The sequence below is a fragment of the Marmota flaviventris genome, chromosome 1 (assembly GCF_047511675.1).
Source record: "Marmota flaviventris isolate mMarFla1 chromosome 1, mMarFla1.hap1, whole genome shotgun sequence".
In the NCBI taxonomy this organism is placed as follows: Eukaryota; Metazoa; Chordata; class Mammalia; order Rodentia; family Sciuridae; genus Marmota; species Marmota flaviventris.
The window spans coordinates 55,297,063-55,321,842 of NC_092498.1; the positions used below are offsets into that span (position 1 = coordinate 55,297,063).

The 24,780-nt window shown below is 41.6% G+C and overlaps 1 protein-coding gene across 1 annotated transcript in view; it reads left to right on the forward strand.

Moving 5' to 3' along the window:
• Positions 1-24,780, forward strand: part of Lamb1 (laminin subunit beta 1) — a 72,280-nt gene that overhangs the window by 33,308 nt on the left and 14,192 nt on the right. Inside the window, exons 16-25 of the mRNA XM_071612897.1 lie at positions 1,119-1,246; positions 1,497-1,620; positions 2,561-2,762; positions 3,544-3,687; positions 3,917-4,148; positions 6,853-7,016; positions 8,075-8,299; positions 9,493-9,707; positions 10,484-10,580; positions 23,591-23,960. Of these exons, the coding sequence (XP_071468998.1) occupies positions 1,119-1,246; positions 1,497-1,620; positions 2,561-2,762; positions 3,544-3,687; positions 3,917-4,148; positions 6,853-7,016; positions 8,075-8,299; positions 9,493-9,707; positions 10,484-10,580; positions 23,591-23,960 (1,901 nt within the window). The remainder of the gene's footprint in view (positions 1-1,118; positions 1,247-1,496; positions 1,621-2,560; positions 2,763-3,543; positions 3,688-3,916; positions 4,149-6,852; positions 7,017-8,074; positions 8,300-9,492; positions 9,708-10,483; positions 10,581-23,590; positions 23,961-24,780) is intronic.

The following is a 24,780-nucleotide window of genomic DNA, read 5'->3' on the forward strand; positions in this document are numbered from 1 at the left end:
GGGACTTCAAGTTTCTGTGAAATCTGCAGTTTGTTTTGGTACAGATCAGCCTCTGACTTTTTGCTAACCTCCTTCATAAAAGTTAAAATGTATATTTTTCTTTTAAAGTTTTTTTTTTCTTTTAATGGTGATGGGGATCAAACCCAGGGCCTCACACATGGTGGGCAAGCACCCTACCAGTGAATGACAGTGAATACCCTAAAATGTCTATTTTTCTTGAATCCAGTTTCATTTAGTAAGGTGCTTAACCTGGCTGAATTGAGGAGACCCCATAGGCCTGGCTGCCCAAAGGTAGACACATTTCCCTCACTGTAGTAAAGGGCTGGAGGTGACAGTGTGACAACAGAGGTGAGAATGGGGCTAAAAGATGGAGGGAGTGACACCAACTGGGCTGAGCCAGAGGCTGCCAAAATGTGTCATAAAGAATTGGATCTAGCTGGGTGCAGTGGAGCATGCCTGTAATCCCAGCAGCTCGGGAGGCTGAGGCAGGAGGATCGTGAGTTCAAAGCCACCCTCAGCAAAAGTGAGGCCCTAAGCAACTCAGTGAGACCCTGTCTCTAAATGAAATACAAAATAGGGCTGGGGATGTGGCTCCATTGTCGAGTGCCCCCTGAGTTTAATCCCTAGTACCACCCACCCCCGCAAAAAAAAGCTGGATCTCAGCCTTAATGTTTGGGTGGAATTTTTATAAACTAATACAAAGGAAGAAAGGAATATCATGAGTAAAGAAGCAAGATTTCTGGGAATTGTTCCTCTGGGTTAGATGGAAGATATGGCTGGAGATGCTGTTAGGAAGATGCCAGGATCAGTGAGGAAGGTGGGCTACATAGTCACAGGAAGCTTGAAGGGTTCTGAGCAGGGGATCCTCATCATTTGGGCTTGAAAGTAGGCCATAAGGGACACTGGGAAGAGGCAGGGAGGGCCTTCAAGAGGTGTTTCAGCATTTAGAGAAAAGGGATTGGGGCTGGAACTGGGGCAATAGCAGAGGAAATGGGAAAGAGGGAGGAAAAGCATCTGTGTGTTTCATTTAAACTTGGCAAATGATCGATTTGGAGAGAACAGACAGGCAGCCCTGGGCTAATGCAGATGGTCCTCTCTTTGTTTGTTTCATATTCTAGCTTCCCGATCACTGGGAAAAAGCTGTCATCACAGTGCAGCGACCTGGGAAGATTCCAACCAGCAGCCGATGTGGTAACACTGTTCCTGATGATGACAACCAGGTGGTGTCATTATCGCCAGGCTCAAGGTCAGTGTGACAGAGGTTTGCAGCTCCACAGAACTAACTAAAATTAACAAAACAAAAAAAACAAAAAAAAAATTTTTTTTTTTGTCTAGTCTGTTGTAAGTAGTAGTTACTGTTTCAGAGCCAGACATTGACTATGGACTTGCTTCCTTTGGAATTGTCACTATAGAGCTTTCATTTTTCATTCTAATTTTTATTTTTTGATTTTTGGATACTTATGGGCTGTTTGTTGTCTTCTCTTGTCTGTGGGCAGATATGTTGTCCTTCCCCGCCCCGTGTGCTTTGAGAAGGGTATGAACTACACGGTGAGGCTGGAGCTACCCCAGTACACTTCCTCCGATACTGACGTGGAGAGCCCCTACACGCTTATTGACTCGGTAAGTGCCAGGTCGCCTTTGACACATGCAGGAAAGCCTGGGCAAAAAGTACCCAACTGAGCCAGATGCCATGGTGCACACCATAATCCCAGCTACTTAATAGAAGGAGGCAGGAGGATCTCAAGTTCAAGGCCAGTCTGGGCAACTTAGCAAGACCTTGTCTCAAAATGGAAAATAAAAAAGGCTTGGGATGTAGTGTTCATCTGAGTTCAATCCCCATTATCAAACACACAAAAAAGAGCTCAAATGCCAGGTGCAGTGGCACATGCCTATAATCCCAGTAGCTCGGGAGGCTGAGGCAGGAGGATCACAAGTTCAAAGCCAGCATCAGCAACTTAGCAAACCTTAAATAACTTAGCAAAATATAAAATATAAAACACATACATATAAATAAAATATTAAAAAAAGGGGGCTGCAGTTGTAGCTCAGTGGTAGAGCAATTGCCTAGCATGTGTGAGACACTGGATTTGATCCTCAGCACCACATAAAAATAATTTTTTTAAAAAAGTGAATGTTTAAAAATATGTATATTGTACATAAGCACCCTGGGTTCAATTCCCAGTACCAAAATTTTAAAAAAGTGCCCAAATGCTTCCTGGAGGAGTGTCCATGGAGAAGTAAAGCAGATTATTCTTTCTCCCTTCCAAGTTAACCTTGCTTATAAAATTCTACCCAATGGAAAAGATCTATTTAAACTGCTTTTCTCCCAAAATAGGAACTGCCTTAAACAATAGCATTTCAAAAACAATCATACTATGTAAAGTATATATAAGCTTTTCCTGGCCAGAAGTTTCAAGACTAGGAAGGATTTCACTTAATGAGTCAGATTTTCTTCTGTTCAGGAAGCAGAGAGGCCTTGGGGGTTTTATCTGTTTACTTGTTTTAACTGACGATGTGGACACAGCCATCAGGATTTTTTGCTGTTTTCATTCCTTTGCAGCTTGTTCTCATGCCTTATTGTAAATCGCTGGACATTTTCACCACGGGAGGCTCAGGAGATGGGGTCACCAATAGTATCTGGGAAACCTTTCAGAGATACCGGTGTCTGGAGAACAGCAGAAGTGTTGTGAAGACACCAATGACTGATGTCTGCAGAAACATCATCTTTAGCATTTCCGCCCTGTTACATCAAATGGGCCTGGGTAGGTGTAGCCTGGCAGCTGGGGCAAGTGCTGCTTCCTGCTCTGAGTGTGCTTGGCGTCAGAGGTGCACTGGAGTGCAGACCCTGTGGTTCCGTGTTTAAACGAAGGAGATGGTGTCTGTATGAGGTTTTGTGTTCATTTTAAGTAATATTTTGGTAATCAAGCTCTAGGCGTGGTTCACCTATAATCCCAGCAAGCCAGGAGGCTGCGGCAGGAGGATCACAAGTGGAGACCCGGTTCACCAATTTAGCAAGACCCTGTTGGAAAAAATAAAAAAGGGCTGGGGATATAGCTCAGTGGTAAAGTGCCCCTAGGCTCAACCCAAAATTAATAGATAACTGAGCACCACTGAAGATGGAATCAGTGTTTAAGAAATATATGAACAGCAGGTGACTAGGGAAAAATCCCTGAGGATATAGCATGTCCATAGGTAGAGAGAGGAGTTGGGTGGAGTCAGAGGAGCATCAAATAACAGAAATTTGTTTTTCTATGAAAGGTCAGAGAAAGGTCTAAGTCCTGTGATATTTGAGCTCTGAAGACCAGGCAAAAAGCCGGAATGACTGTCTGCCTAGAAAAACTGGTTTGATCTGTCCTCTCTGCCCTATTTCTTCTCTCCCACTTGGCATAGGAATGATACTGTTTGAAATTGGGATTCTGAATAAGCGAAAGTAGTAAGAGCCAGGACCAGGGTGGGCCAGCAGAGAGGAGGTGGGCCAGCTCAGAGGCGGGTGTGAGGTGCTGCTGCTTATGTCATAGATTCTGGCCTGTCTCCACCCTGCAGCTTGCGAATGTGACCCTCAGGGCTCCTTGAGTTCTGTGTGTGACCCCAGCGGAGGCCAGTGCCAGTGTCGGCCAAACGTGGTTGGAAGAACCTGTGACAGGTGTGCGCCCGGAACCTTTGGCTTTGGCCCCAGCGGATGTAAACGTAGGTGTATGAGAAGCCCTGTTAGGTGTTCAGATGAACAACACAGTGACGGGGTGGGGTGGGGGAGGTGTTCCATCCCTCCAGAAGGCAATGCTGAAGCTGATCACATGAGCCCATGAACATTTGGATTTGGAGACAAGTTTGCTAATTTTTAAAAGGGTGCTCTGACATGTCTCTGTATTATTCAGTGAGTTTCTCAAGGCATTTCCTTGTTGGCCTCCTTCTGTAGCTTGTGACTGCCACCCTCAAGGATCCGTCAATGCCTTCTGTGATGCGATCACTGGCCAGTGCCACTGTTTCCACGGGGTGTATGCTCGGCAGTGTGACCAGTGTTTACCTGGGTACTGGGGCTTTCCAAGTTGCCAGCCCTGCCAGTGCAACGGGCATGCCGATGACTGTGACTCAGTGACCGGGGAGTGCTTGGGCTGCCAGGACTACACCACAGGCCACAACTGTGAGAGGTATGTGCACGCCGCCTCTTGTAAGACAAGAGTGATGTTGTCCTTGGCTGAGCAAATATTTTCTTAGACAAATCACAGACTTCATCTCTGCTGGGCTCCATGTGGCTCATTCATTTCTTACCACCTTGGTATTTCCTAGGAGCTCATTCGTTTATGCAGCACAAATGTAGTTTATAACTTGTATGTGCCAGGCAGTGGCCTGTTGCTGGGGATGTGGCAGAGAACAAAACTACCATGAATCTCCCCTCATGGAGTCATTTTAGAGCTCACCAATAGGTCTGTGAAGACATCATGTCTCTGTCTCGGCACATTCTGGCCTCAGATGGGAGTTGTGAAATGTTAGTGCCTAATTTGGGTCAAAGGAGAAACCAAATCCAAATGGGATTAGTCATTTTAAGTAGCTTTGTTTTTCAAAACATTTTATGCAATCCCAGTTTCCAGGAAACATATAAAATGTGCACAAGCAGAACTGTTCTAGCAAGTGTTAATTGAGAAATTATTATGAATGCAAAGCACTCGGAAGAGTAGACATAAAATGTACCTCCATTGACATTAACAATTTAGTTCAATAGATAAAAATAGTCTGTGAAAAATTACACACTGACATATCCTTTCATGACTAATTCAGAAATGCAGCCTTACTGTTAGAAACTGCTCTTGGTGGGGATTATAGTTTCCACCTTTCCATGTCCATAAATTTTCTTCTAATATCTGTCTATAAATATTGTCACTTGTAAGACTTCAGCAGGTGCTTCATTTGGTGCTAGTTGCTTATCAGATGAAAAATATTTAGTGAAAACTGAATATGTGGTTAAATTAAGGCATTTAAAAACATTCATGAAGCAAACACATGACTCTTGGCCTGATGCTAAAGTGGAATTTAAGAATTTGAATCAAAGTCATCACAAAATTGTGCTGTAAAAAGAACACAAGGGAAGAGTTACACAGAGATGAAAGTAGGAAATTAATATATCGCTGTCATCTTTTGTTTTCTGCCCTAGATTTTTCTTTGTTGATTGTCCAGAGGGAGATGGAGAATTAGTATGGGAAAGAGATAGATGAAAAAATAAGATTAACCAGAAGAGAGGAGGGTAGGGAACAGAAGTAAGCAACAAAGGTGGTTTACCCACAGTGCTGATTCAAAATGAGACACTCGAGAATCTTGAAAGAGCATCGGCTGAGAATAGACTGGTTGATATTTGCAACTATCTTTGGGATTTTATTGGTAAATGGTTTTTTTTGTTTTGTTTTGTTTTTAATTTTTTTAAAAGAAGAATAGGAAGTGATGTGGGAGAAAAGATTTTTAGCCCTGGGTTTGGAGGACAACCCTTCTGCCTTCTAGTTTAAGCCAATTTTTCATCCTTCTTTTCCTTATTCCCAGATGATCAAAATTTCAATCCCACAAATTTAAAACTGTATATGCTAGATTTGTTCTTGAGGGGAGGAAGTAAGGGGCAGGGCAGGAAATGAACATTCTATTTGTCATGACGTCTTATGTTTTATTTTACTTAGAAAAGTTCCAGAAATTTCCTCAGATACCATTGTACAAAATTGCTTCATCACTATGAATTTCCCAGCACCTAGCACATAATTAAGGAGTATGTTCATGTATTATTTCTGCATCTAATCAAATATATGATTAATTTTCTCAGAACAGGAAATTCTCTCTTTTTCCCCCCACTTTAAAAATATGTTACCTCTACCTCCAAAAAAGCATGAAAAATAGGCAGGGGTTGTGGCTCAGTCCTTGGTAGAGCACTTGCCTGGCATACGTGAGGCCCTGGGTTCTATCCCCAGCACCCTAAAACAAAACAGAGAAAACACACTGAATTGGAAATCATGGCCCAGCTCTGCTTCTAACTTGCTTTATAACTTTGGGTGAGTTCAAGTATTCAGTTTCCTATAAGTATAACTAGGATGGATGGATTTATCTTGAAGATATTTACATGACACAGTAAAAGAATCTCTTGTTGAAAGTCAGCAATTGAAATAATAGCTCATTATCTAACAAGGTATATAAGCTTGGCAAATCATCCGGGCTCCATCGACCCCTGGTCTATAAGTTGAGAGGATTGGACCTGCTGAATTTGGGAGTTAATAAATGGCCTCCCTCATTGCTGACCAAGTTGCCACCATGTGAGACATGGACTCCAAAGTCACATAGTTGCAGAGCATCCCTGTCCACTTTCTTACTGATAAAAGCTGGATCAGACGTGTGGTTGCTAACATTCCATTCCTCCCCGGCATGGTGCACAAATCATGTCCACAAAGACTGACTCCTTAGGGAAAAGAGGGAGCAGAACCCAACACTTGGGGCAGGCGGGTAGCTTATGGGACAAATAAGGGTACATGGGGAACCCTTTATCTGAGGAGCTGTGAGCAAGTGGCCATGTGAGATGACGGTATCATCCTAATGATAGTAGTCCTCCAACTGTGGTGCCCACATCAGTAGCATCAGCACCACCTGGGACCTATTAAGTCAGAAGCTTGAGGAGAGGAGCCCAGCTATGTTTTAACAGGTCCTCCATGGGATCCCAGTTGTGGTAAAAGTTTGAAAAACCAGTGCTTCAATGGAAAGTTCTCCATGTGGAAACATGGGGAATGGGGGAAGATGTCCTCAAGCAGAACACAGTTTCTAAGACTTTTCTTGGAACAGGTTTCTTAAAACTGGATCATGGCTCACTCTCTCTTGTGACTCCTGCAGGTGCTTGGCTGGTTACTATGGTGACCCCATCATTGGGTCAGGAGATCACTGCCGCCCTTGTCCTTGCCCAGATGGTCCCGGCAGTGGACGCCAGTTTGCTAGGAGCTGTTACCAAGATCCTGTGACTCTACAGCTTGCCTGTGTTTGTGATCCTGGGTACATTGGTAAGTCATGTACCTACTTTAGGAGGCAAAGAGGGAGGAAAGAGTAGTCTTTGAGTTCATTGTTGAGGAGAAGGAGATGAAGGGTGAGTTAGTTAAGGTCACTTTTACAATCCTTAAGTAAAAGTTAAGGGAATTGGAAAGATCCTTCTATTTTCATACTTGGCATGTGGGTAGAGTTAATTCTTGAGTCTCTAAGATAATAATGTTATCAACTGCACATGGGAAACTCTTCCCCTGGGAAGCTGTGAGCAAGTGGCTATATGAGGTAAGGATATCAAGTTCATTCAAATCCACACAAAACCCTGTGAAACATTTTTGTGTTCTTAAACAGTAGGAAGATTAGTTTCAGTTTCTCTCTTCCCTTGTCTGACTCCTAGCCAAACTGTCTCAAAGCAGTGAGGTGGCCAAATGGTGGCAGAAGGATGAAAAGAATATCATTTAGGAAACTGGCAGATAGCTGTGTTGGTCAGAGCTGAACATTTTCCTCACTGATTATTAAAATCACATTGTCTGTTCATACTTAGTGAATTTAGCTGGTTCTGAGAATAAGCTCCTTCTTATTTCATTATCAAAACCTCTACTTCAATACTAGCTATGCTTTTGTGTGGTTCACATAAGCCTGGGATTCAAGGATTTCATAGGAAAATTGGTCATCATCAAGGATCCCATTTTTCAGGTTGCTTCAGAAAGTACAGTGATTTTTCAGTTTATATAATTCTTGGGGTAGGAGTTTAATATCGAGTTACCCTTTACAGTGTCCATCTCTGTCTAGCTCCTGGCCCGCTCGACCCCTGTATAATGAGAAGCTAAAGTCCCATGTGCTAAGAGTCTTACAACTGTCTTGCCCTGCTGTGGCCTCCAAGGCCACAGAATACTTCCCTCCCCTTGCAGCTAAGAAGCCCGATGTAGTGGTCTTAGGCTCTGTCAATACCACAGTGAAGACGAAGCAGCCAGGTTGGCTCTCTAGGCAGGAATATCAGCAGACTGTGATCTGGCTTTTTAGTCAAGCTGATAGTCTTGTATTTTTGTTTCTGTTTTTGTTTGTTTTTGCTCACTAGGCTCCAGATGTGAAGACTGTGCCTCAGGATACTTTGGCAATCCCTCTGATGTTGGGGGGTCCTGTCAGCCTTGCCAGTGTCACCACAACATTGACACAACAGACCCAGAAGCTTGTGACAAGGAGACTGGAAGGTGTCTCAAGTGCCTGTACCACACGGAAGGGGACCATTGCCAGTTCTGCCGATTTGGGTACTATGGCGATGCCCTCCGGCAGGACTGTAGAAGTAAGATTTACATTCTCTTTGCCCTTGGTTGAAATGATTGTCACCTTTCTCTTAATCATCAGGGGGTTGTTTGTATCATTAGTTCAGAAAGGTTATATTTTCAGTTTTAATAAAAAAGATGAGACTGAGCCGGGTGCAGTGGCACACACCTGTAATCCCAGCGGCTTGAGAGGCTGAGGCAGGAGGATCGCAAGTTCAAAGCCAGCCTCAGCAACGGCAATGTGCTGAGAAATTCAGTGAGACCTCATCTCTAAATAAAATACACAATAGGGCTGGGGATGTGGTTCAGTGGTTGAGTGCCCCTGAGTTAAATCCCTAAAACAAGGATGAGACCGAATTGTTTTTTAGCATTACAGCATTTTCTGGCAAGTTGTGGAGTCTCAAGATATGGCTCAGTGTCAGGGAGAGAAAACCAAAACGGAAAACTGGGTGTGACCATGATAAATGGCACACAAAGAGTGTGTGGATGTCGTCTTCTACCTAGGAACTTGCTGACCAAATGGGACTTGGAGATTCTAAATACCACTGTAGGCCACACCTTTTCCAGAGTCATTGATGGAGCAGAGCCCTCCAGCTTAGTGAAAAGGAGTAACATTTCTAAAATCTTTCACATTTTTTTTCTCTCTTATCAAGAGATCAGTTAGAGCCTTCTCTGCTGCTCAAAGCCCCCAGGCCACTGTTGGTCTATAGAAACCTGTGTGGAATGTGGGGACCAGCAGGACCAGATTCCTTCAAGCCTTACTAGCTTAAAGGGCTTCTTTCTACCTATTCTTTCTGACATGTTCATTACTGCGTTTTCTTGCCAAGAATTTGAAGTTTTTGGATATCTCTATTCCCGCAGGCATATATCTTTTTAAATTTCCAATTAAATCTTCAATTTTAAAATGTTTCACCAGCAGCTTATTAGATTTGTATATCTGGAAAATACTCCTAGGCAAAAATCTGTCATTGTGTATTGTGCAAATATGTCATTTGCCTGAGAAATGTCAGAATGATGTAGTATATCATAACAACTTCCAAAGAACAGTAATTTTAGATTTTTTTTTTTTTAATCGCCTCCTTTCCTTCTTGCCTGTCAAGACTGAGATCTGGAGAGGGAAAACCTTAGCTGATGAGCTGTATCCAGCTTCTGCATGCCTGTGTGTGTGTGAGTGTAACCACAGGTAAAGCTGATCAATGCTGTTCTTTTTCAGAGTGTGTCTGCAATTACCTGGGCACCGTGCAGGAGCACTGTAATGGGTCTGACTGTCAGTGTGACAAAGCCACTGGTCAGTGCTTGTGTCTTCCTAATGTGATCGGGCAGAACTGTGACCGCTGTGCGCCCAATACCTGGCAGCTGGCCAGTGGGACTGGGTGTGACCCATGTGACTGTAATTCTGCACATTCCTTCGGACCATCTTGTAATGAGGTAAGGGGCTGTGGCAGAGGAGTGAGGATTGGATGAGCCTAGGTGACAACTAGACCATTAGATGGCTTTGCCCCAATTATTGAAAGGCCAATGCAGAAGTTGGCAGGCACTGCATGAGCTGGCTATCAGCCCTTACTTGTCCCCCTTCTTGGCTAAGGTGACATAATTCTGCAGCATCCTCATCTGATGCATCCATAGCATTTCATTTTAGTGCCCCACTGCAGATGTAGACTCACCTGAGTGGGCCAGAGTGGACCCCTTTCCTTGTCTGGCCCCCAAATCAGACTTTTTTTTCTTAGTTTCAAAGGAACCGAATAGCCATACCCAGCATTGTAAAGAGTGGTGTTGTTTACTCACACAGGCTGAGTGACATGCTGCTAAGTCATGTGAGTCAGATAGCCTAAGATTAATGTTGATCTGGGAGGATAAACAGGAAAGGAGCTGATGACTGGAGACTGAGGCAGAAGGATCACAATTTTGAGGACAGCCTCAGCAACTTAGCAAAACCTTTCAGAAAAAAATGAAAAAAAAAAAAAAAAGAATGAGGAAAGGTGTAAATCAGTTGTATCATGCTGTGGTCCTGCTTAAACACTGTTGCAGGAGAGCAGATAAAAAGTGCTGGCACCAAAGCTGGAGGGACAAGCCTCTCAGTCAGCATGTGCAGGTCTTCTCAGGTAGACAGCTCAGTCCATTCCTACCTGGCAACTAGGGGTGAAGAGTGACAATTAGCTTCTGCCCTGAAGCCACTTGAACCATGATCTATGTTCTGGACGCAGTTCACAGGGCAGTGCCAGTGCATGCCAGGATTTGGAGGCCGTACCTGCAGCGAGTGTCAGGAGCTCTTCTGGGGAGATCCCGACGTGGAATGCCGAGGTGAGGTGCAGTATTCTGCTGTTAACGTTGATGGTAATAGTAGGAGCAGGCTCTACAAGCATTTGTGGCAACATTTTAATAAACCATTTCAACTCTTTGCTATTCTTCTGTTCCTAATTTTTCTTCCCTTTTTAAAATTTATAACTAGATATTTTCTATAGTTTGTGTGCTCTTTGGCATATTTTCTTTGTTGCACACACCATGTAGTAAGTTCCCTGTTGGACTCTAAATTTTAAAAATGATCTTTTTCTCTTTTGGATAACCTCATCTTTTTTGGATGAGAACAAGAAATAACAGATCCTGAGTGAGCAACTCTTAAAATATCTCCTTTTAAAAGGCCAGAAATTTAGGAACTATGTTCCTTAACTGCAGGAAAACTTCAAACAGTGGACAACACCAAAGCAAATTCATATGATTTGTTCTTAAGCTGAGACTTAGCTAGAAGGATTTGTGAAGACATCTTTGATTAAGGTTTGTTTCACAGAGTGGGTGATGTTTGTTGTGTCAATAAACAAATACTCTTTCATTCATCACTGTCAGTCCAGATGTTGGTTCTAATGAGCTCAGATTTTCTCACTTAGAAGATATTGACAGTCAGTGGACCAGTTGCTCAAAGATATCTCTAGAAATTAAACCCCAGTTTCTGCAGGGCCCTGGTCACTGTCTGTTGAATTCCTCAATCTTATAGTGCCCCAAGGGCTTGATTCTTTTCCACAGAATGGCTCTGTCTTTGCTTAGACCCTGATTCTATCAGCCTGTGTCATTGGCAAAACAGCCTTGACTGCCAAAGCTCTCTGACCTTTTGCTCTATTGGCATGAAAAGCCTTATACTCAAGAGCTGAGTCAATCAGAGAATTGTTCATGGAGTAGTCAGAACTTTACCCCTTACCCTTTTATCCTTTCTTTAAACTTTTGCCTCTAATTCTGTCAGAGACATTGTGGCTTATGGACCCCCACATCAGCTTGTTTGGGTCAAAATTTAAATTGTGTTTTAGAAACTTCGTGAAGAATGAGATTCGTAGCATTGGAGTTCACCAACTTCTTTGTTCATTTTATCTAGAAGAAAAGTCAGCTTATTACATAGGAAACTGATAAGCAGGAAAAACAAACACGTAATACACAACCCAAACCAAGTTTTCTGCAAGGAAAAGTGGTTCATTTAAGAACGTATTGAAACTGGACATGTATATGCCTTTCAGCATCTCCCTTGGGTATTTCCTTTTTAAGGTGATCAGACTTTAGTTAAGGAAGAAACCACAAACATCATCTAGCTTTAGGACTTTCCTGTTGCGCAGTGGTATCCCAGCAGCTCGGGGGCAACAGGGAGCCAGGCAGGTGGAGAATCCCATAGCCCAGAGCTTGAGTCCTGGAGCCAGGCTGCCTGGGTTCAGGTCAAACACTCCTTCTGTGTTAGGGGAACACCAAGCCCCTGCTCATCTCTGCCACCCAGCACTTTCCTCCCTTTACTCGGTTTGCCATGAATATTTCTAATCTTCTTTCTATGATTTTACATTTATAATTTTTAAAATAAAGCATGCAGAATTTGTTTTTTAAAAATCCAACCTCAGTTCTTTGCATTTTCATTATCCTTTTATTATAATCTGAGTCTTCCCATTCATTCAGCCTATCCCTATTATGGTTTAGATATGAGGTGTCTCCCAGAAGGTCCGGTGTGAGATAATGCAAGAAAGTTCAGAGGTGAAATGATTGGGTTATGAGATCCTTAGCCTAATCAGTGCTTTAATCCACTTGATTAACTGGGTGTAACTATAGGCTGGTAGGGTGTGGCTGGAGGAGTCTTTGGGGTATCTACTTTGTCCCTGGTTAGCTGAGCTTAGTCTCTTTTCTGCTTCCTGAGCATCTCCTGAGCTGCTTTTCTCTACCACACTTCCACCGTGATGTTCTACCTCAACCCAGACTCAGAGCAGTAGAATCGACCAGATCTGGATTAAGACCTCTGAAATCATGAGCTCCAAATAAACTTTTCCTTTCTAATTGTTCTTATTAGGTTTTTGGTAATAGCAACAAATAAAGCTGACTAAAAACCCCAACCAGTAAAAAGTTGGTTGCAAGACATTTGGAGATAGTACACAGATTCAAGGGAAAATACCCTAGAGGTATTGGCAGGTTCTAGATATAGGAGTTCCATTCTGTCCTTACGTTCTTATTAAATTATGACACTTTTCCAATCTCATCTTCAGGATTTTTTTCTAAATGGGAACCAGAAAGCCCCTTTTCTCAAAGTGTTAAAATCTAAGTGTAAAATACCTAACCTCATTGCTAACTTGGGCAATTCAAGGTTATAAGATGTTGTCATATCTTTTTGCGTGTTAAGGTCCACGATGTCCTTCTTTGTGTCCACATTGACTGGGCTAGGGTGAGACATTTGGAAATTTTGGGGAAGGGGAGCATTTGGGTTATCACTATGATGGGGCGGTTGCCATAGGTGCTTGGTGTTCAGAAGCCAAGAATGACAAATGTCCCACAGTACTTAAGGCAGGCTCTCAGGCAAGAATATTTGGGTCCCAAATGCCTTTGATATCCTGCAGAGGAGACTCAAAACCTAGAAAGCATCTAGAGAGAGTGAGAATTGAATTCATAATGGGTGATTCATTGCCAACCACAGGGCCTGTGCACACTGGAAGGAAATGGGAGCTAGACCCAATATGGTCCAGTGATCACAGGGCCAGTAAGAAGCAGACTGGGCTCAGGGTTTTCTTTGCAGTGCTATGCATTGGAAATGGGAGTAACAGAACTCAAGGAACTGGCTCCAAAGATCAACAAAGAAGTGTTATCTAAAATTAGATCGGACCATGGGGAAAGAACATACTCTTTTCTTGAATTATGTAATTAATTGCCAAATATGTTTTCAGTTGAAATGGTTTGTTGGAGGGCACAAATTTAGACTTTCTGGTGCCATCTTGCAAACAATAAGCTTATAGAAAGACTTAGGTCATAGCTAAGTGTTCTCCTTATGGAAAAAAAAAAATGTAGTTATGTAAAAGACAAATGAGTTGAGCCTCCAACATAAAAATTGTTGAATGTTCCTATTGTCCCAGCAAGTTGGGGCTCTTGGCTGATGGTGCCAAGTCTGAACAAGCCCACCACTGTGCTGGGATGGAGAGAGAATCTCATCCACCCACTGCAGAACATGCTAGAGGAAAGTTCAGCCTGGAGCTCTGCATTGTGCCCCCCAGAAGCTAAAGGGTCACATAAGGAATCGTTCTATTGATTCATAGATTGCAAAGGGAGGGTACGGTTTCCATTTGGGGCCTTGGCTCTTAGAAAAGGCCAGTGTCTCTAAACCCAGAGGAAGGAAGGCAACTGTGGCACAGGTGAGAGGCCCTGGGCAGTGGCCGTTTTTCCCCATCATGTTTGTTTCTTATTTCACATTTCTCCAGTAGAAAAATGGTGCATTCCTTTGCCCACACAGTCATCTTCAGAATGCCTGAATTCTTTTCTCAGGTTAGAATTTCTTCTACAATCACCCCCCACCCCTTTTTTTTTTTTTTCTTTATTTCCATTGTGCTTCAGGAAATCGGACTTTGAGTCTTTGGAGAAGTACAGATTCTGTTGATAGGCGAGTGAAGACACGTCTTATCTAATCCTAATAACAGAATGTGGGTCCCTGGAAGTGGGGAGCTAGACTAAAAGTGGGCAGACTGTAGGCAGGGACCTCACGCAGGCCACTGCCCACACTGGGAACGGAAGCTTGGAGGATGCGTGTTTGTATCTTCTCTGTGGCTGCTTGTGCTGCAGTGCCAGAGTTGAATAGTCATGACGGACAGAATGGCCAGCAAAACCTCAAATGGTCACTCTATGAATCTTTATGTAAAAAGTTTACAACTCCTGGACTAGTCAGGCAGCCAGTTTCTGTAGGTGAAATCATAGTCATCCTCCCACTTTCATTCCAAAATTGAAGTTATAATACGGAGGCCAAAAAAGGGAAGGGGTAGGAACGGATGTCAGAAAATAGAAAACCACATATAAGATATACAAAGTATTCAAGTGTTTCTTTTAGTGAAATGGAAGTGTCCATGTAAAACATCAGCTAACCTTTTAGTCTTGCTGCAAATCCTAGAGACCCACTTTACTTAAAAAGCAAAGCTGGTGGCAGCAGATAATCTGTCATCTGATACTTCAGATGTAGCACTTTCTCTGTCCCAAGGCAAATTTAAGTGTCCAACAGAAAGGTGGATAATGAGCCCAGCATTGGTGAGTGAACAGGTCTCTCGCCTCAACAGGAGGTGCTTGCAGGCTATTTGGGGAAATGGAGCACAGAAAGCAGGAAAAGGGTAGAACAAATCTTTTCAGTTGTCAGGGCAAGATCAGTGGGAATTGATGTCATTAGAAAAGGTCTCTCTGATCATAATGGAATGAAACTGAAAATCAACGATAAAAGAAGGAAGGAAAAAGCATACATCACTTGGAGAATGAACAATAGGTTACTGAATGATCAATGGGTTATAGAAGACATCAAGGAGGAAATTAAAAAATTCTTAGAGATTAATGAAAACACAGACAAAACATATCGGAATCTATGGGACACATTGAAAGCAGTTCTAAGAGGAAAATTCATTGCTTGGAGTTCATTCCTTAAAAAAAGAAAAAACCAACAAATAAATGATCTCATACTTCATCTCAAAATCCTTGAAAAAGAAGAGCAAAACAACAGCAAAAGAAGTAGAAGGCAAGAAATAATTAAAATCAAGCTGAAATTAATGAAATGGAAACAAAAGAAACAATTGAAAAAATTGACAAAACTAAAAGTTGGTTCTTTGAAAAAATAAACAAAATCGACAGACCCTTAGCCATGCTAGCGAAGAGAAGAAGAGAGAGAACTCAAATTACTAGCATACGGGATGAAAAAGGCAATATCACAACAGACACTTCAGAAATACAGAAGATAATCAAAAACTATTTTGAATCCTTATACTCCAACAAATTAGAAGATAGTGAACGCATAGATAAATTTCTTAAGTCATATGATCTGCCCAGATTGAGTCAGGAGGATATAGAAAACCTAAACAGACCAATATCAATTGAGGAAATAGAAGAAACCATAAAAAGACTACCAACTAAGAAAAGCCCAGGTCCAGATGGGTATACAGCAGAATTTTACAAAACCTTTAAAGAAGAACTGATACCAATACTTTTCAAGCTACTTCAGGAAATAGAAGAGGAGGGAGAACTTCCAAATTCATTCTATGAGGCCAACATCACCCTGATACCTAAACCAGACAAAGACACTTCAAAGAAAGAAAACTACAGACCAATATCTCTAATGAACCTAGATGCAAAAATCCTCAATAAAATTCTGGCGAATCGGATACAAAAACATATCAAAAAAATTGTACACCATGATCAAGTAGGATTCATCCCTGGGATGCAAGGCTGGTTCAATATACGGAAATCAATAAATGTTATTCACCACATCAATAGACTTAAAAATAAGAACCATATGATCATCTCGATAGATGCGGAAAAAGCATTCGACAAAGTACAGCATCCCTTTATGTTCAAAGCTCTAGAAAAACTAGGGATAACAGGAACATACCTCAATATTGTAAAAGCAATCTATGCTAAGCCTCAGGCTAGCATCATTCTGAATGGAGAAAAACTGAAGGCATTCCCTCTAAAATCTGGAACAAGACAGGGATGCCCTCTCTCTCCACTTCTGTTCAACATAGTTCTCGAAACATTGGCCAGAGCAATTAGACAGACGAAAGAAATTAAAGGCATAAAAATAGGAAAAGAAGAACTTAAATTATCACTATTTGCAGATGATATGATTCTATACCTAGCAGACCCAAAAGGCTCTACAAAGAAACTATTAGAGCTAATAAATGAATTCAGCAAAGTGGCAGGATATAAAATCAACACGCATAAATCAAAGGCATTCCTGTATATCAGCGACAAATCCTCTGAAATGGAAATGAGGACAACAACTCCATTCAAAATATCTTCAAAAAAAATAAAATACTTGGGAATCAACCTAACAAAAGAGGTGAAAGACTTATACAATGAAAACTACAGAACCCTAAAGAGAGAAATAGAAGAAGATCTTAGAAGATGGAAAAATATACCCTGTTCATGGATAGGCAGAACTAACATCATCAAAATGGCGATATTACCAAAAGTTCTCTATAGGTTTAATGCAATGCCAATCAAAATCCCAACGGCATTTCTTATAGAAATAGAGAAAGCAATCATGAAATTCATATGGAAAAATAAAAGACCCAGAATAGCAAAAACAATGCTAAGCAGGAAGTGTGAATCAGGCGGTATAGCGATACCAGACTTCAAACTATACTACAGAGCAATAGTAACAAAAACAGCATGGTACTGGTACCAAAACAGACGGGTGTACCAATGGTACAGAATAGAGGACACAGAAACCAATCCACAAAACTACAACTTTCTTATATTTGATAAAGGGGCTAAAAACATGCAATGGAGGAAGGATAGCATCTTCAACAAATGGTGCTGGGAAAACTGGAAATCCATATGCAACAAAATGAAACTGAATCCCTTTCTCTCGCCATGCACAAAAGTGAATTCAAAATGGATCAAGGAGCTTGATATCAAATCAGAGACGCGCCGTCTGATAGAAGAAAAAGTTGGCTACGATCTACAGTCGGTGGGGTCGGGCTCCAAATTCCTCAATAGGACACCCATAGCACAAAAGTTAATAACTAGAATCAACAAATGGGACTTAATCAAACTAAAAAGTTTTTTCTCAGCAAAAGAAACAATAAGAGAGGTAAATAGGGAGCCTACACCCTGGGAACAAATCTTTACTCCTCACACTTCAGATAGAGCCCTAATATCCAGAGTATACAAAGAACTCAAAAAATTAGACAATAAGAGAACAAACAACCCAATCAACAAATGGGCCAAGGACCTGAACAGACACTTCTCAGAGGAGGACATACAGTCAATCAACAAGTACATGAAAAAATGCTCAACATCTCTAGCTGTCAGAGAAATGCAAATCAAAACCACCCTTAGATACCATCTCACTCCAGTAAGATTGGCAGCCATTAAGAAGTCAAACAACAACAAGTGCTGGCGAGGATGTGGGGAAAAGGGTACACTTGTACATTGCTGGTGGGACTGCAGATCGGTGCAGCCAATTTGGAAAGCAGTATGGAGATTTCTTGGAAAGTTGGGAATGGAGCCACCATTTGACCCAGCTATTCCCCTTCTTGGTCTATTCCCTAAAGACCTAAAAAGGGCATGCTCCAGGGACACTGCTACATCGATGTTCATAGCAGCACAGTTCACAATAGCAAGACTGTGGAACCAACCTAGATGCCCTTCAATAGACGAATGGATAAAAAAAATGTGGCATTTATACACAATGGAGTATTACTCTGCATTAAAAAATGACAAAATCATAGAATTTACAGGGAAATGGATGGCATTAGAGCAGATTATGCTAAGTGAAGCTAGCCAATCCCTAAAAAACAAATGCCAAATGTCTTCTTTGATATAAGGAGAGTAACTAAGAACAGAGTAGGGACGAAGAGCAGGAGAAGAAGATTAATATTTAACAGGGATGAGAGGTGGGAGGGAAAGGGAGAGAGAAGGGAAATTGCATGGTAATGGAAGGAGACCCTCAGGGTTATACAGTGGAGGAGGTAGAGAGAGAGGAGGGGAGGGGAGGGGAGAGGTGGGGAGGGGGGAGGGTGGAGGATGGGAAAGGCAGCGGAGCACAACAGACACTAGTATGGCAATTTGTAAATCAATGGATGTGTAACTGATGTGATTCTGCAATCTGGGTATGGGGTAAAGGTGGGAGTTCATAACCCACTTGAAGCAAAGTGTGGAATATGATATGTCAAGAAATTTGTAATGTTTTGAACAACCCACAATAAAAAATTAAAAAAAAAGAAAAGGTCTCAAGGAAAAAGTTACCTTTATTGGGCATTTACAGAGAATCTGCTCAATGTTGAGCATTTTCACACATGCGATATCAGTCTTCATTTTATTCTTGCAGCAGCCACCTTTGGGGGCAAGTCTAACCTCCCTGTCATAGTTGACTAATCTCAGACTCAGGTTGAGGCTTGACTGAAGACGTTCCTCAGTGAGGGCAGAGCAGGGCTCTGAGGCCATGCCTGTGCACCCAATCCTGCTCTTTCCACAGGCTTAGTGGCTCCTTGTTGGTAGCTGATATTTAGAAATTACTGTCCTAGCTGAAGGACGATAAGGACGTTATGTAGTGACAAAGCCATAGGAAGTACCTATATGAAAAAGAGTTAGCTGGAGTCTTGGAAGATTTGGTTTCACAATTGTGAAAAGCCTCTAATGACAGTCCCTGAGGGTAGACTTTGCTCAATGGTGAAATCAGGTCTGGAGGAGCAGAGGGAAGGGTATGAGGAAAGCAGGTTTCCATTCCGACACTGACTTGCACATGTTTTCCGCTGGGCCTCAATATCTTCTAAATTGGTGCAATAGTACCTACGTCTTAGGAATTGTTTTAAATAAGAAAACTTAGTAAACACAGAGGATACCTCCTGACCACAGAACAGAGAATTTATTTGTAGATGAAAATGGAATTCTTGGGGCTTGTTAATTCTTGGGCCTGGGGCTATAGCCTAGCACGTGCAAGACCCTGGGTTCGATCCTCAGCACCACATAAAAATAAATAAATAAAAAATAAAAGCATTGTGTCCAACTACACCTAAAAAAAATTTAAAAAATAATAATTTTCTCATTTTTGAAATGCTATTCTTGATCTTCATGATTTGTTCATGTTAAAGATCAAGCAATAACTTTTTCTGTATATACTCTCTTTCCACGAGAAAGTTCTTGGTTCTCTGCCAAATAATATCACTTCCTAAAGCAGCGCTGTGCTCCAGGCACACCCTTTCTCATAGAAGGCTGCTGGAGCGCATCAGCCACAGCTTGCACAGTTGGTTTATCACTGTTTAGATCCTGGTGGGTGTGAGAGATGACCTTTGAATTTCCTTCATAATGTTAGCATCCATGAAGTTTTAAATTGTCAGGTGTGACCCAACCTTTCTGCTCCAGCTATGTGAGTATCACTAAAACATCTGGGGTGGGCGGAAGGTCTTTTGACAAGGTCACACATGTGGGTCATCTGGTGCTCATCTCCTATGGGACTCCAAGAGAAGCCATTTTGGAAATTCAGGAAGCCAGGAAGGAGGCACATGTTCACAGGAGTATAACCATTTCCCAGCTTCAGTTTGAAATTAAAACCTGATGTATCTAAAATGGTTGTTTTGTATTCTTTAAGAGTACAGGACTGACTTTTTCAGTGATGATCAGCTCCTCGGTTGGAGGAAAGGAATGTTGGTCTGTTTGGCTAGGTTGTCTTTTGGAGAGATTTGAAGCCCCGTGGAACCCAAATTGCATCCCCATGACCAGATAAGGAGGAAAGTTTTATCAGTCTTTTGAGCCTACAGTGTCAGCCCAGTGTTTTTCCCTCAAAGATACTTGTGACAGAATGAGAGCAAGATAGGCCCTTAGCAATGCAATAGGTGAAAAAATTCTTATTAGAAAAATGTTAAATAAATTCAACGTAGGCCTGCATCCCTTGCCCAAGTTGTGAACCCAGTAAAATCCTATGCAAGATTGAACTAACATGTACCTTTGCATGAGCTGTAGGGAAAAAATAATTTTCTGAGCAAACTAAAGCCTGTGTAGCATATGCCTCAGTTGTCTGAAGCCTAGGGGAGAAGTGGGATAAGTGGGCTCTGGTAGATGGTTCTTGGGGCTATTCATAGGGATACCTCTGGGGCTTATGGGACAGAAGTGAAGTGGGTTTGTTTATTATGGGTGGCATCACTTATCCCTCTATCACATAGGCCCTTATACTTGTGCATAAATCCTCATTGTGAACTGATAAAGTCATGGTTGTGCCTCCACCCTTTAGAATGTGTTCACACACACACACACACACACACACACACACTCTTTCTCTCTCTCTCAAACATGCAAGAGAAGGTAGAAACAGCTGCAAAAATGACAAGGTCAATACTTAAAGTCAGGTCTAGTGACACTCAAAAGCAGCATCTCCTGGGACCTTGTAGAATATTAAGTTGTTGGGCCCCACACAGACCTCCTGAATCAGACAGAGCATGGCGTGAGGGAACAGGAAGCCATAAGTTTCATAATCCCTCCAGGTGATTTTGGTGTAAGCCACACAGGTAACCAAGTTTTCTCAAAGACAACTGGATTTACCAAAATGATATGGAAACTCAATTCTTAAAATTTAAATAACATAAGCCTTCCCCTATTCTCTTCATCTAAGAAATTGAAAGTAGTGCCTTTCTCATTGTTTTTCTGAGATGTCACGAGGTATTTCACTAAAAAACAATCAATCCAATGAATGAGTTTGAGATACAGCTGGGTAAAAAATATAAAAACAGGTGTTTTTTGTTTGTTTGTTTATTTTTCCTACAGAACTCCTCTGGATCTTTAATTTACTGAATTTTTTTGTTGTATATCAGTGTGAAATATGCTCTTAATCTTCAAGAGGAGGATATATAATCTCCCATATGGGCCTTGACCATGGAACTCTTTTTTCAAGGAACATACAGAATAAAGGGTATAGGAATCACAATTAAAATTATCCATAACTAGCTTAAGCTATTTCCTGATTCAGTATGAGTACCTTCCAAAATTAGGAAAGAATGAACCATGCCTAAGGTGTTTGAAAAAAAAATGTTAAAAAAAAAACCCAAGTTTTAATTTTGAAACCCCAAAGTTTAATTTTGAAAACCTAAGGCACCAAGAAAAGTATATTTTGTAATCATAAAAGCTAAGGACTGGAGTAGTCTAACATTCAAATTACTGGTAAATAAGCCTATGATCATGACTACTTTTTTTTTTTTTAATCCAGTGGAAATGTAATCAGGGAACACTGGGCAAGAGATCATTAGTCACAGAAAGTGATATTAAAAACTAACTTTTTTTGAGTGCTTTCTAATAAGATGCTCTTCTAAGCACTTTAGAATTAAGTTATTTTTATCCTAAAAGCAATCATATAAGGTAAGTAAAATCATTAGCTCCTCTTATAGATGTGGAAGCCATGATTCAGTTTCCTAATTACTCAGGATTCCATAAGAGTTTTTTTGTTTGTTTGTTTGTTTGTTTCATTTTGTACTAGGGATTGAGCCCTGGGGTGCTTTGCCACTGAACTACATACCCAGTCCTTTTTATTTTGAGACAGAGTCTCACTAAGTTGCTAAGGCTGGCATCAAACTTGCAATCCTCCTGCCTCAGCCTCCCAAGTTGCTGGGATAACAGCCTGTGCCACTGCACCTGGTTCCCAGCTTTCATTCTTCATCATGGTGCTGGATTTGTTGCTCAAGAATTTGGTGTGTAGTTGGCAAAGACAATATAAGGTAAACTATCAACACAAGGCAGGATGTTGTGAGGTGAGGGTCAGGCAAATTGTATGAGAATATGGAGGTATTGCAGGCCCCTCTCAGGAATGTCAATATAACTGTTCCTGGAAGATGTTCCAGTAGAGAGTCTGGCAGAGGCAAATTGCAGCTATTACCCAAGAAGACTTTATAAAAGTATCTTGAAGATATGAATCTGTTGAGCTTTGCCACAGTTGCCAGCAGTTTTAGGAGGGTTATTTTCTTTTGAGGAGTTATGTAAATGAGGTAAGGGCCTCATTTGGCAAATACTATTCAACTCCAAGTGCAAGTTAACTCTGCTCAACACTGAAAATAGAAAAATGGTTGAAGACACGCCCTGCCTTTGGAGATCATAGTCTGGTTTTAGGGAAATAAAAGTATATTTATTTTACTTATTCACACCTTTTTCTAGAATGGATTTAAGGCCAGAGATATGTGTAATATGGGCCTTTATTTAGTCAGACACTATACAAATACTGTAAAGTGTCAAGTATTGATAGAAAAATAAGAATATAGAAAAATTATTTGGTCACCTGAGATTTGGAACTCTAAGACAGGATCCAGTCGCCTTGGGATTGTAGTAAACAAAATCAATCACGGTTGTTGCCCAGGAACACTAATTTTTACCCTGTACCAGGCATGATTTTACCTCCTGCCATCTGGCTCTGCATAAGATGCCAACCATATCAGGCCCTTGGATCACCTCTGACATTTTATGTGTCTCCGCTTATAGCGTTAGGATAGTTATCACAGTGGCAGATACTCGCGAATGAGATTATATGTAGTTGAAAGCCTTTAAACGAGATACTTTGGATTCCTGAGACTTCTTCCAGATTTGGTTTTCTTTTGATCAAGTTTACTGCATTTTACCAAGTAGTCACTGCTCTGTTTTGTGACCAGATAGGACCAGTTCCATTAGGCACTGCTCTTAGTGATGCACCATCTGCCAAATGACTCACATCAGAATGTAACCTGAATTGTCTGTGCTCACATGGTCTGAGGGAAGTCATAGTTGGAGGCAGAGGTGGGACGGAGGTTAAGAGTGCAGGCTCTGGAGTTAGGATGGTGAATCAGATTCCTGACTTGGCTTTTTCTGCATGAGACTGTTTCTCTATACCTCAGTTTCCCTATCTGTGAAGAAGTGATTGTTATTACACCTGTCCCATATAGTTGCCATGAGGGTTACATGAAATGAGACATGTAAAACATTTCTAAAGGGGCTGGGGCTGGGGCTCAGTGGCAGAGCACTTGCCTAACATGTGTGAGGCACTGGGTTCGATTCTTAGCACCACATATAAATAAATGAACAAAATAAAGGTCCATCAACATCTAAAAAAAAATTTTTTTTTCTAAAATTCCAGGCACATAGTTGAAGTGTTCAATAAATGTTTGCTGCTAATTTTTAAATTGTTTATACCGTGAAGAAGGGTCTACAAGGGTTAAGGTCATATGTGCTAGAGGAAGCCTTTGCAGTCTCTACATGAGCAGTTGGTAAACTGTCATTGACAGTTGACACCTTCCCATTTTAACAGTGACTGAGGATTCTAAATGCCAAATCTGGTAATTGCAACTTGTGATTCAGTAGATCACCTACCATTGCTGTTTCCTCTCTAGCCTGTGACTGTGACCCCAGGGGCATTGAGACACCACAGTGTGACCAGTCCACAGGCCAGTGTGTGTGTGTGGAGGGTGTCGAGGGTCCACGCTGTGACAAGTGTACACGAGGGTACTCAGGAGTCTTCCCCGACTGCACACCCTGCCACCAGTGCTTTGCTCTCTGGGACGTGATCATCTCCGAGCTGACCAACAGGACCCACAAGTTCCTGGAGAAAGCCAAAGCCTTGAAGATCAGTGGTGTAATTGGACCTTACAGGGAGACTGTGGACTCAGTGGAGAAGAAAATCAACGAGATAAAAGACATCCTGGCCCAGAGCCCAGCAGCAGAGCCACTGAAAAACATCGGGAATCTCTTTGAGGAAGCAGAGTAAGTAGTTAATGAGCTAAAGTAACAACTTGCTGTTTTTTTTTCAACTTTTACACAGCAGAGCCTTCCTGGTGTGATGCTTGTTAGGTCTGTTGGTCCTGCTAGTGAAAATAGGCTCTGGGCCATCATTTCCCAGCAGTCTTGACTGTGAGCACTTGGGTGAGTGAGTGTGGGTTCATCACTTTTGACCAAGACTCTGGAGGCTGCTGTTTAGAGTAAGTGCATGTTTTATTCTTTGCAAATAATTCTCGAAGACAGTGGAGTGGAAGGAACACTGGATTTTAGACAGAAGATCCATAACTAAGCCTTGGCTTTGCCATGTGCTAGGCCTATGAACTTGGATAATATTTCCTTCCTGAGCCTCTTTTCTCTCCTGTGGAGGAAGGGGAAGGTAATATTTGCCTTTACTCTACATTGTAAAAATGATAATTGTGAAAGTAAAAAAGTTACATTGTAAATTTAAATTGTCATTAGTTACATTACATTGCTACCATTAGGGAAATTCTACCACCACAAATAAGACTCCTTGTTCTTAAGTTTATTTTACTGCTTAGCCATTGATCCACTAGGCCAGTGCTTCACTCATCAAATTATAAGAACTTCTTCACTATGAAAAATCCTCCTCCAGCCTTCCTCAAGGTATTTACCTCTCTGATTGGACAGTGTTTGTTTTTGCCAATTAAAGCAGAGAATTGAGCTGAGATGCCAAACTTCTTAGGCATCATTTTTTCCACCCTTTCTCCTAGCCTCATTTTTTCCTGTCCTCAAACATTCTAATTGCCAATGGTAATTGCCAAAAAGGACCCCAGGAAACAGTACA